This window comes from Typopeltis vanoorti, chromosome 1 (genome assembly GCF_054136105.1).
Source record: "Typopeltis vanoorti isolate ZY-2024b chromosome 1, IOZ_Tvanoo_1.0, whole genome shotgun sequence".
NCBI classification, from domain to species: domain Eukaryota; kingdom Metazoa; phylum Arthropoda; class Arachnida; order Uropygi; family Thelyphonidae; genus Typopeltis; species Typopeltis vanoorti.
Window position 1 is genome coordinate 186,110,085 of NC_143549.1, and position 13,196 is coordinate 186,123,280.

The window sequence follows — 13,196 nt, forward strand, 5'->3', positions numbered from 1 at the left end:
TTAAACAATATTTATTGAAATAAATATGTCCTTTTTCTTTCGTTTCTAGCGAAATAGCATTATATGGATCATCACATTTCAGTTTTAGAAACGATTTTTTGTTATTCATAAAGACAAAATAAATAAAAAAAATGTTAAAATGCTACATTGCATTACTCGGTTTCCGATTGTGTGTCTTTTTGGTATCAAAAATTTATATCCAATGATATTTTAGCAGTGATTCTTCGCCTTCGTCATTTATTTATTTATTTATTTGTATTATGCATATTACGATAATATCTAGTGCACATCCTCGTAGATATGTTGAAAATATAATGGGGAAAATATCATATACGGAATGATTCAAAATTCTTTTTCATTTTGAAGATTTTCTAATGCTTTCCCCCTCCCCCTCCTTATCCTCTCCTAGAACTCACAAGTTTGAAAGCTTTTCTAGACAGCATTCAAAATCAGTTACTTCATTTTACAATTTTGACAAAAGATATACGGCAATCAGATTGTATTGTGAAACTTCTAATTCTGTTCTATTTATTTGCAATCTAAAACCAGCTGTTCTACTGCCCGCTGAAATTATGTGAAATTTTAGAAATAATATGCTATATTTTTACCATGCAAAATTGTTTATATGCATACCACACAAAAGAAAGTTCAGTAGTATTATTTTTGTTTGATTTTCTTTAAAAAAATCTAAATATTACTTCTGCTGCTGGAAGCTATTTCTGAAATAATCTACGTCTTCTAAATACTTGGTAATATCCTCTTAGCTGGAGGAAAAGTTGAAGGCTTATTACTCTCAGTGCTATTGAGAAGAAAGGGGAGAACACTAAAGTGCCCCAGGCTGTAGTGCAGAATATGTCAAGAATGTCTTGTTTCCTTTTCGATTGTTGGTTACCTATATTCTAACAGAAATACTGATATTTCGTTTACATGCTTATACATTATTTATGCCAAAATAATTGCTTAATTTATAATGATCAGTTTCACTTTTATTATCAAAAATTAGAAATTAAATCATACAATTATCTTGAAAAAGAGGATTTGAATTATTTTCAAAGAAAAGGTGCATATGCGTTTCATAATCGTCTTTTTTGGGGGGGGGGGATATAGACCTAAGCAATCTGCGGATATTTCAGATAATTTATTTCATAAATCGTTCGCAAGACAGCTGTTACAAACATAAATCACTTGGGGAACATACCCATTCATTTTAGTGTAAAATAGTAGCAAAGGTTCAGTTACTTTAGATATCTAATCTAGAAGAAAATGTTATGTCTGCTGAGATTAGAATCATACGTGAATAATTTTTCTGACATGATTTCTCTATTCGTTATAATGTAACCAATTTCCAGATTTTTTTCCCTCCTGCAGACTTCGTGTTATATGCAGTGATTTCTTTGAACTATAAGAAAAAAAATCAGATAACAGGAGAAAAATATGTAGTATTTTCTTTTCCACTGGCTGAATTTACAATGTTCTTTCTTTGTGTTTTGAAGAGAAACTGCAAATGACTTTTTTCTTACTATTTTTGCCATTATAACATCTCATATAATTATAAGAGTGACATTTTACCGTTTTTCTCCCACACGAGAAACAGAAATAAGGTGGTAATAATGTTGATTCTGCCAAACTTCATTGTAGCAGAAATTTTTATTACAAAACTTTGTAATATATATATATATATATATATATATCTCCGAAACAAGAAATTTGGAACCCATATCACATCAATGTTGAGTGTTGGCAAGGTGAAAATGTTCCCGTTATTATTTATATATTTCATTTATTAACTAGGGGGGCTATGCCCAACCCCCCGTGTTCCGGTATGGTAGACCAGTTCTCCTTCAATTGTGATAACTCGAAAGGGGGTTCAGCCCCTGAATTTTGAAGACTCGACACTCAGGGTAGCCCCTGAGTTTCAAAACATTTCGATAAACATGACATAAAAAAGCTTATCATTTTATATATATATAGGGTAGATTTTATTTCATTATTTTTTATTGTTTTGATGAAATACTTTACCTGGAATACTCTTTCCAGTTTCTCTGTGTCATAAAAAGAACTTAAATATTAGCCTTCAAGATGAAAAGGAAACAGTGCATTCGGGTATCCCTCTATCAATATTTGTTTTGATGGCCTTGAAAACAAACATTTTTTATTTCATACTGTTCAGAATTTAAAATTCTTGAACAGCGTGGAACACCTTGAAGCAAGGGTAAACACACAAAGCAGTTTTACACTCAGGGCACCAGATTTTTGTTTCCTTTCTGATATTTTTTTTATTACATACATAATATTTGCGTGGAGGTTTTTTTTTTATTAGCCGTTGATGGTAGATTTTCGGGATAATGGTTGGAGTTAGCAGCGTTCAACCTCAGATGTCTGACAGGATTTCCTGTTTTTCTGCTTGCTGAAGAAGGTGCATGTGCATGCAGCAATGCTTTCGCAATTTCTATTCTGTATTCTAGATATGTTATGGTAGACAAACATTTTTTCTTGTACAGGAGGAAACTGTTCCAAATAACAAAATCCAAACACTTCAAAATTCAAATAACATGTCCAAACACTTTTTTGTAATATTTTTTATGCTGTTTCCTCATTACAGAGTAGAATGATAGCTGCTGATCGCACCTGTCGACTCAACCCATAGTGTCATTGTATGCAGACACAGCAATGGGTTTTTCTTTCTTCAAACCCTGCTTCTCCACGGATTCCGCTGATGGATTGTGCAGGGAAGATAGCAGAAAAACATCTTTTTTGTCTTTCCAACGTAGTGCAAAGACTTTCCCTCGCTGATAAGTTCGGATTTCCCCCTTCGATAGCTTTCCTGAAGCCAGATCTGGAGGCATATCTTGCCTTTTTGCATTTACAGTACCATAACTATCTGTAAGATGCTGTAAAAGCAAATCAGCGAGTTCAGGACACATATATAGTAATTATCCATTATAATGCAGTAACCTTTCCCCAGTAAAGGGTCTAGTAACTGCATTACTGCACGCATCGACAAGGGGAGATCCGAATATTTATCGTGCTCGATTACAGTTTGCTTTCCCGTATAAGGTTTGAAATCCCAAAGATATCCACTTTCCGATTCGCAAAGCATAAAAAATTTTACTCCATACTTCGCTTTCTTTTTGGGAATATACTGCTTACATTTCAGTCCACCTTTGAATGGCATAAGGCTTTCATCGATACTCAAGTCTCTCTCAGGAATGTAGAGTGATCTACATTTTTGACGGATTTTCATCAGAAAATCATAAATTTTGTTGAGGACTGGGCAAGGATGTGTTGCCTGATCGTATTCTTCATTATTCTGAAAATGCAAATACTTCATGATGAGACTGAATTGTTTTTCAGTCATAATATCACGAAACATTGGCGTGTTCAGAATCCAGTCTGTAGACCAATACATTTCGAGAGCGGGCTTTCGAAATGTATTTCGAAACTTCGGGTTTTTCACTTTCTTTATTCTGATATTGCATTTGAAGGATGACAGTGATTTTAAATATTAATTTCACCTGTATCCGAATATCACATAATTTCCTGATTTATAATAATCAGGAAATATGTATATTGTCTGATTTATAATTTGCTAATTTATAATAATCACCACATAGTTTCATTATCGAAAAATTAAAGTTATGTGGAACAATTACTAGAGAAAAATAACGAATTAAATAAAAACTGTACCTATGTTTCATAACAGTTTTCGGGTGTGTGATAGTAATGCAATGGGGGGGTTAAACTATCAGAGGCGAAATAAAGTTCAATTCTATTGTAAAAATATGGATATGAAATTTCACATTTGATATACATATTTTGAATGATAAAAATAAGCAAATGTATCGCTTACTTTAAAAATTGGTGAATAAAATATCGGAATTATGCAGAAAATATAAATTTAAATCATAACTGTTAATTTCATTTTGTAATGACGAATTATACAAGGAAACCAAGAAAGTGAAAGTACAGATTACTATACAACATGAAGAAAAAAATTTAGTAATATGATTAAAGAATTTCATGTTATTCTCTATAAAGCAAAGTTGCTCAAGCATGTCATTAAAGGAAATCTGTTAAGTATTATTCGATTTCGATGGTTTTGTACAAAAATAAAATTAATATAACCTGGAACGTCGGCAGCCGGTTTTCTTTTCTTTTTTTAAAAGAATATTCCAAATAATTATCGTGAATTAATTTCTTCGAGAACAAAGAAAAATCTTTTGTCTAGTAGCGATTAGAAAAAAATTAGCTCAAAAAAATAAAAAATTAAATTGGTTAAGTGAAGAAATTATGCAAGACCTTTATTTTGTCCAGAAATTAAAATTGTATTGTACAATAAAAAGAGAAAACAAAAATATAAATAATTTCTCTATTTTTAGTCTATCATATATAACTAAAATCCAGTTCACCAGCATGAAACAAGAAAGTCCGTTTCTTGTTATAGGCAACTGAGAGGCAGCTACGAACGGGAGATAATCCGATTAACCTTTCTCTTCAGCGTGAGAGTTTATCACACCTTCTAATGGACATGACAGTCAAATTGCACTTCTTATCCAGGTTCTTTAAACAGGTGGGCTGAATCTTATCCAGATTTAGTTGGACGTCTATAGACGTCCTAGCCGGTAGGAAGGTTAACTTCACTTAGTTCAGTTTTTGGATGGCCCGGTGTTATGTCGTTGCTTTCTCTATATTTTACTGTTTTATATCTTCCTATTCTATCTTTCAATCGCTAATTTACTTCTTCAGATATCGTGCCTAATATACTTACATCTAGGATTGTTTCCTCTTTGGATACTGGCAAATTTATATTATGCTACGTCAGCCAGTATCCTATAGCAGAAAAGATCCTTGTGCAGGAAGACAATACTAGATTCTGAGGCGTTCTTACTCAATGATTTATTTTAATATGGCCATATAGATTCAGACTGCAGTCGTGACCTAAATCTATAATTATACACTTTCTAATTCCTTCCCACCAAAATAGGTTCTATTTTTGTAAGTGGTAAATCGGAATCGTAGTCAGGCATGACTCAGGTTTAGGTAAATAAAACATGTTTATTGGAATATCAAAGCAAAATGCACTAAAAAAATTCATACATTCAATTTTTGTTTCAACGCTAAATAAGGAAGCTCGTGTTAAGAGATTAACATACTAAAAATTAAATTATAAACTAAAAGGTTATAAAACATGTAATACACAGTAACTGGAAAATGGGATAGATCGCAATTGGTATGTTAAGCTAAAATTCCCTTCTCAAGCTATTCATAAGATGCCATGACAAACATTCTAATGTTACTCCGTTACTATAAATCTACAATCCTAATCTCATTATGTTAATTCAATCACATACAATACAAAAGACTTCTTCCAAACAATCCTTCTTATTCCAAAAGGGATTTTAACTATCTAATTAGAGTCTGTCCACAAAGTTCTTTAGAATAATGTTCATAATTTACATTCACAAATAATTTTCTCTCTTCTAAGGAATTCTAAACATAAAATAGAGTAATTCTACTTTACCGAACTTTTTTTCCGGACGTCTTTCAGCACCACGTGTATGTCTGGTTACCTCTTGTTTATTGGCTGTCCTTAGCCAGCGTAGGGGCTGTGCTATCTTCATGATTACTGCCGATCACGGACTCAATTTTCGTGTTACAGGAAACATCTCTATTCCTTTCTATGGGAATTCTCTGCGAGGGCTAGAGTCTGCTAGGGCTGGAAAACTCACCATCCGACATCATAGCACTGATGCTTCATCCCCCCCCCCCCCTTACTCGAACCACGAACCAGGAAAACGATAAGGCAAGAGAAAGCCGATACGGTGCTCATCCCCTTATATTCTTCGTTCGAGCACCCCTTTTTTCGGAGTCCCCTTTGCACACGACATATCTTTTCTCCCCTTGGGTTCATCCCTTGCTCTCCCCTTTGCTGTTATGCTCTTGTATTCACGGAATTCGCATCGACGTACTTTCCGCGTAAGCTACTGCCTCTGGCGTTACGCTGAACGCCATACTTTCTAAGAATTGTTACTTTAATATCTATCTGGTGACTCACAATCATTCTATACAGCTAAAGTGAGGCTTAAATAATAAATAATAAGTCATTCTCTAACTCAATCTTGGTATGATCACAATAGATTAAAATACATGGTACATAAAATTAATGCCATTTTATACATATGTGAAGAACTTTCACTTTAATTTCAGCTGGTGTGCAGGTATTTGTCTTTGTCTGTGTAGTTTAGTATGTTAGATTCTGAATGAATTTCTTTGCAAGATTCCTTCATTCGGGATCTAACACTGACTTTTCGGCATCTCACGACCACTTTGAAATCGCTTAAACCACTCGTAAACTTGAGTACGGGATAAGTATTCATCACCATATGCTTTTTGAAGCATTTGATATGTTTTGGTAAAACTTTTACCAAGTTTAACACAAAAGTCAATCGTAGCTCTCTGTTTGAAACTCATTTTCTGACCTTTCATCAAAACACACTGTCACTCTTGGCACTATAACTCGGCTTCTAATGAAACAAATGTCATAAACAGTTGACACAACACTAATGAAGGTTGCTGCTTTCGACAACAAAATGATGCAACAGGTGGCATCACTAGTTTCTGGATGGCCGTTCAGTTTCTTTTTGGACAGGGTGTAAAACCAATTAATTACTGTCGTGACGTTCTTTTCTTCATGTTCGAATTCGCCATCTTGTTATAAGTCACTTTCATAAAAAAAAAACAACTAATTGTAAATTGATCACCAATCCAAGGGTAGAGAAATTTCTATTATACTGCACCACTCTATCCTTAGATTAGTCTATATAAAATAGCAGGATCAATTCATAGTTAGTTAGCAGTCCCCTCATTCATTCTGGCCGAAGTATTTGTTTTCCACTTGGGATTCCCCGCAAGATTCGAATTTTTGTGAACGGTGCAATAAAAAGGAATTCAGGCAAACACAATAATTAGATTAACAAAATAAAACATTTAATATAAGCTACATAACACATACATAAATTCTACTTCAAATTTTAAACAATAGAATCAAGTTAAACATTAGGTCAAGTCAATCACATTAGTTCAATCTTCCAAACCTTCACATACACTTTCTCAGTTTCTGACTCACAAAGTTCCTATACTTAATTAAATATAATAGAACTCCCTATCTAATCAGTTTTCACGCAATTCTCAGCTATGCCATACACTTAAAGAACATCAAGGCACTAAATGCTGTAAATATCTCAAGCAATTTTTATTTTCAATTCTCAATCTCGAAGAATTGCCACAGTTAAAGTTAGGTTAAACGTAGCGTAACTAACACTCAATTCTTCATGCATTGAAATAAATCAATATGACAGTCCTTACCAGAAACAGTTCCTAGTACATCAATCACGTTGTGAGTATACTTTCAAAATATATTTATTACTCTTAAGAACACATCTATAAGACTTCTCCACAGTTATAACTAAAACACTATTAATCACGCTTCACAACTCTAGATATCAACTGTAGGGTACTTTAATTATCCTTGTTACCAATTATTAACCAATTAAACACTGTGCAGTTCTCCTTACGGCAATTTAGAAATAAGTCGCAATTCTAGAGTAACTGGGTTTATTCAGAATTCTTCACTGAACGTCCAGTTTTTTATATTATCCGATTACGGCATTAATTTCTTGTTATTATTACTGCTGACTTCACCTTCAGCTAACCATAAGATTCTCTTTGTTCTTGCTCGCTTATAAATATTATCCCTTTTAACTTCTGCCCTTGAGAACCTTTCATTTACTTCCACCTCACTAGTTTATACCCTTGCTTCCTCTCGCTTCAAAATTTTCGTTCAGACTCTTGTTACCTTTTATTTTTTTATTCTCCTTCTCGAAGCTCACGCTCTGTTCCACTTGCGCTCATTTACTTCATGCGTTTCCATGACAACAAATAAACGTAAACATTTTCGTTAATGTTACATAAGGCTATACCACTACATTGAGTTAATAAAAACACAATAAATAGAATATTAGAGCTACTTAATCAACTCTTTCATTTCGTATACAGATAATTACAATAATATTCATGTTACAATATATATATATAAGTTACAATAAATTATACACATATTATTGTTTAATTAATTAATAGTTGATTAAATTCAGAATAAATACAATAAATACTTAAATAATAATTCTTAAATAAGGATTAATAAATAACTTTTATACAAGTCATGATTAATATATAATAAACAATGTTAAATGTGAATGAAAAAAAAAAATAAAATACACAACATAGTTTCATTCACAGTTGTCACTCTTGGCACTGTAACTCGGCTTCTAATGAAACAAATGTCATAAACAGTTGACACAACACTAATGAAGGTTGCTGCTTTCGACAACAAAATGATGCAACAGGTGGCGCCACTAGTTTCTGGATGGCGGTTCAGTTTCTTTTTGGACAGGGTGTAAAACCAATTAATTACTATATAAGACAGTATAAACAAAAATGGATAGAACATTTAAATTGAATGGGCAACAGCAGACTACCGAAAGTACTAAGAATTTGTATCTGTTTGCATATATGTGTATCAGGGGGTAAATATTCTAGATGTGCGGTGCTCAATCACCGAATAACAATATCGCCAATATTATTATTATTATTATTATTATTCCTGATACCTCCAAGGAGTCCGAAGACCTCATCACGGGAGGATACCTACAACTGTCTCAACCACTTCACCGAACCTCTACTACGAATCATCTTCATCTACTGCCCACCACAACTAGTATTTTTTGTCTGTAAATTGCTTGTGTTCTGAAGGGCCAATTTATCTGTATGCGGGATGAAAAACCCGAGTTTCCGGGAGAAAAAACCCTGCTACCTCCGTATGAGATCGGCTTACTCACCTTCGATTGAAATCGTCCAGATAAAGATTCCTCCTATCGCGACGAGAATCGAACTTAGGCCTATTCCAATCGAAGGGCACAATGTACTGTCGTTCTTCCAATTGCGCTACGGAGGCAATATTTTTGCATTTATTCCCATTAAAGACTCCCCTAATTGTTTCCAGGCCTCTTGTGATTCCTAAAAGTAAACACAGTATACTAATGCTTCACAAAGAGGACACTTTTTTTTTGATGCCTAAATGCATCACATTCGCGTTAATAGCCCTGGTGTGCATTCGAAATACATACACCTTTGAGCCCTTTGAAAAGAAGTTAATGACTTCATATCAGTTGCCTCAATGAAGTCATTAGCTTCTATATATGAGTTGCCCAGTCCTAGAATTATTTCAGGTGCAAACTTTGTTTGTTTACACTTCAATAAAGGATTAAACCAAGAATATAATTTCTTGTCATCTTTAATTTATAGTATAACCAACTGGAAAAACATCCAAGATCTATCTCTAATCCAGAGTATTTTAAGAATAAGGTGTGACAGTTTTTGGCAACTTGAAATATGACTTCTGTGTTACTTCAACCTTGGTATCACTTCTGAGTCTGGCTCCCACTAATAAGACCTCAATGAAGATCGAACCCGGTCTAGGTAGTGACTTCCCATAATGTATAGCATTATACATGTTTGTAAGGATGTGTGCTTTGCATTATGGGATATACTAAGGCAAGTGATGTAAAGTCATTTGCTTCTGTATACGTGTTGCCCAGTCCTGAAATTACTTCAGGCACAAACTTTGTTTGCTTACAATTGGATAAAGAATAATTGTATAGATATTAAACCAAGAATATAATTTTTTGGCATCGTTAATTTACACCTTCAATATATTTTTGGCAGAAGTGTAATGTAAAGGTTAAGTTAAAGTGTAAAGGATATACATTAAGTGTAAATTATTTTGTGCAATTCGATTAAGTGTAAAGGATATACAGTAGGAATCAGTTTCATGTTGAGTTTGTTCCTTTGCAATCTGGAAGTTAGTGTATGTTTTGAAGGTAACAATCTTATCTGATTTGGGAAGTTCACCGATCACAAAAGAAGGCTTCCTGGAAGGAGGGCATTTCATTATTCTTCGGGACAGCTGATTTCTGCTACATTCCCGAAGATTTATATGTGAAGTGTAGAATTTTTGTTAGAAGGGAATTGCATTTGCACACTTCCCTTCTACTTTTGAAACTACCCTGGCTGAGTCATTAATGTGTCCTACTCCCCCAATCAACAGGCTGAGGGTTTGACTTCCATGTTATGTGATTTTTTTGTGACTAATGGACAAATTATTTTAGTGATTCAACCGTTAAACTTAGTTAAATAAGTTGGTTTGAGATTTCAGCTATTATAATAACATTTAGCAAATTTTATTGTTTAGGATGGAATACACTATATAGATAGACCTGAAAGGCTACGTTTGGACTCGCTAAAGGGTTGTGGCACTGTCCCTACTTCCATTGGACCTTGGCCATCTCAAACACTGGAAAATAAACCATTTAAGAACATGGAGGTAAAATTCCTTTTCATCCCCTTTTTTTGTATTTTATTTTGTTATAGTAAATGATTATACAAATAATTTTAGTATGATCAACTAGAAAGCTTCAGATCAAAGAATATTTCTCAGAGGTAACATATGATCTGAATTTGTTTATCTTTCATCATCACTGAAAAAAATGCATTAATCAGAACTCCTTATATGGATTCAGTATAATTTTACCATATAAATCCGAATATATTTTTAGTTTATGTGCTTTTTTATTTATTTATTTTTATTTATTTTTTTTTTTGCATCATTCTCCCCTTCCCCAAGGAAATATTGTAAATGTATTTATAGTATACTAGTGTTATTTCCATGTGCCAGCTGAGAGCTAGATAATGAGAAATGCTTTAGAGCAGTGGTTCCCAAAGTGTGCGCTGCGGCACCCTGGGGAGCTGCGGCTTCCTCACAAGGGCACCACGATTACAAAATTTTGATAATTTTATTTCCATTTTCAATTCAATGTGATAGGATGCGACATCTAGCAGACCTGGTGCAAACCAGTAACTCACTTAGTAATAACTGTTTGCAGAAGCCTCTACAAATGGTTACTAGATGGCGCTCTACAATAATTAAGTTTCTCGAACTTTCTCAGTACTTTGTGTTCATATATAAATAGCTGTCGATTTTGCACGGTCTTAGTGTTGAATTAGTTTTCAGAGATTGTATCAACTGAATATTGTTGTGATTTAGTCAAGTGAAGTTTTTAAAGTATTCTCGTATGTATTTTTAAAAATGGATTGGTTTTTACTAAACAGTAATAAGCGTTGTGAGAGAGAAAATAAAGAGGGCATACCGTCAAATAGTGGCAAGAGTGAGAAGAAGCATAAATATCGAAAATATGATGACAGTTATTTGGACTTTGGTTTTACGTCAATAGAAGTCGATGGTGAAGAGAGGCTGCAGTGTGTATAACAGTTTTGGCATCAGAGTACATGCTACCAAGTAAGTTGAAACGCCATTTAGAAATCAATCATCCCAGCATGGTTAGTACATCTCATGACTACTTTAACAGAAAGTTAAAAGAGTTAAATCAACAAAAAAGGTAGTTTTTATAAGTAGGCGTCAATACTAAGCAATGCTTTGCTAGCATCTTACAAGGTGGCACATAGAATCGCAAAATATAAGAAGCCTCATACCATTGCAGGAGAACTCATTCTACCGGCTGCTGTAGATATGTTGAACATTATGATCGGTGAGTCTGCTGGGGAGCTGCTTTCAAAAGTCCCTTTGTCCAATAACACCATCAGTCGCAGAATACGGCACATAGCAGAGGACCTCAATGATCAATTAATTGAAAAAATAAAAGGGAAGAAATTTGGGTTGCAGCTGGATGAGGCCACAGATAATAATAATGATGCTTACTTGATTTGCTATGTATGGTTTATAGATGGTAATAACATTGTAGAAGACCTTCTCTTTTGCTGGTGCTAAGACTCAAGACTTGTTCGAGATCCTTGATACTTTTATATCCGAAAATAATTTGAAGTGGACTAAGTGCGTTGGTGTCTGTACTGATGGTGCTCATTCTATGTCTGGCTGTTATGGAGGATTGCAGGCACTTATTCGAAGCAAAGCCCCTGATGCGCTGTGGATCCATTGTGTTATTCACAGGGAAGCACTCGCGTCAAAATATCTGAGTCCTACATTGAACCAGGTCTTAGAATATGTAGTGAATGTAGTAAACTTTATAAAAACTTGACCGTTGATGGCAAGGTTTTTCAGAAAACTATGTGAGGATATGGGATCTGAGCCGTCTTTGTTGTACTACAGCACTTCGTGATGGTGCTATCGTGGTAATGTTTTGTCTCGTACGTTTGAACTGTGACAGGAAATTTATATTTTTCTTAAAGAGGAAGACCACAAGTATACTGAAAATATTTTGGTAAAACTAGTATATTTATGTGATATTTTTGAAAAGATGAATGCTCTGAATCTCTCCCTGCAGGGATGCAACATGCACCTTTTAAAGTCGATTGAGAAAATTTCAGCTTTTGTAAAAAAAACTAAAATAATGGAAAAGAAAAATGAATGAAGACGGAGGCAAAGAATGTTTCCCCTTGTTGCAACAGTTTTTGACCTCCAGTGGAGTTGATTTCTCTCGAGGTATAAAATCCATTTTTGAAGAACATTTATCACAGCTTATCACCTCGTTTGAGAAATATTTTCAAAATGATAATATCAATAAATTTGCATGGATTCAAGATCCATTTAACGCCAGTGCTCCATCTGAATTTACTGCTGCAGAAGAAGAGAATCTTATTGAGTTGTCTTGCGACAATATGTTGAAAACAAAATTTAGCAACATGGAATTAACTGAATTTTGGATATCAGTAAAAGATGAATATCCCCTTCTGAGTGAAAAAGCTCAGAGAATTTTAATTCCATTTGCGACTTCTTATTTGTGCGAAGCTAGATTTTCGGTGGTCGCTGCGATAAAAACTAAGTATTACCTGAAAATCAATGTGGAGAAGGAAATGAGGGTGGCTGTGTCGAGTTTGATTCCAAGATTTGAGAAAATGTGCGGTGATCAACAGGCTCATCCATCCCACTAATGATAATTAGTTGAATTTGTTCAATTACTTTTTTGTGATCTTAAATACGTGTTTTAATTATTTTTACCTAACCCTTTAATTAAAAAAAAATATTCACTATTTCGCAAAGTGTACTTATTAGAATTTGACATAAGACGCCTTGGAAAAACCTGGATTCAGCAAGGGCACCGAGA

General features: G+C 34.0%; 1 protein-coding gene across 1 annotated transcript in view; it reads left to right on the forward strand.

Annotated features, from left to right (window-relative positions):
• roq (RING finger and CCCH-type zinc finger domain-containing protein roquin) overlaps positions 1–13,196 on the forward strand; it is a 504,568-nt gene that overhangs the window by 421,275 nt on the left and 70,097 nt on the right. Inside the window, exon 17 of the mRNA XM_090405434.1 lies at positions 10,310–10,441. Coding sequence (XP_090261560.1) covers positions 10,310–10,441 — 132 coding nt within the window. The remainder of the gene's footprint in view (positions 1–10,309; positions 10,442–13,196) is intronic.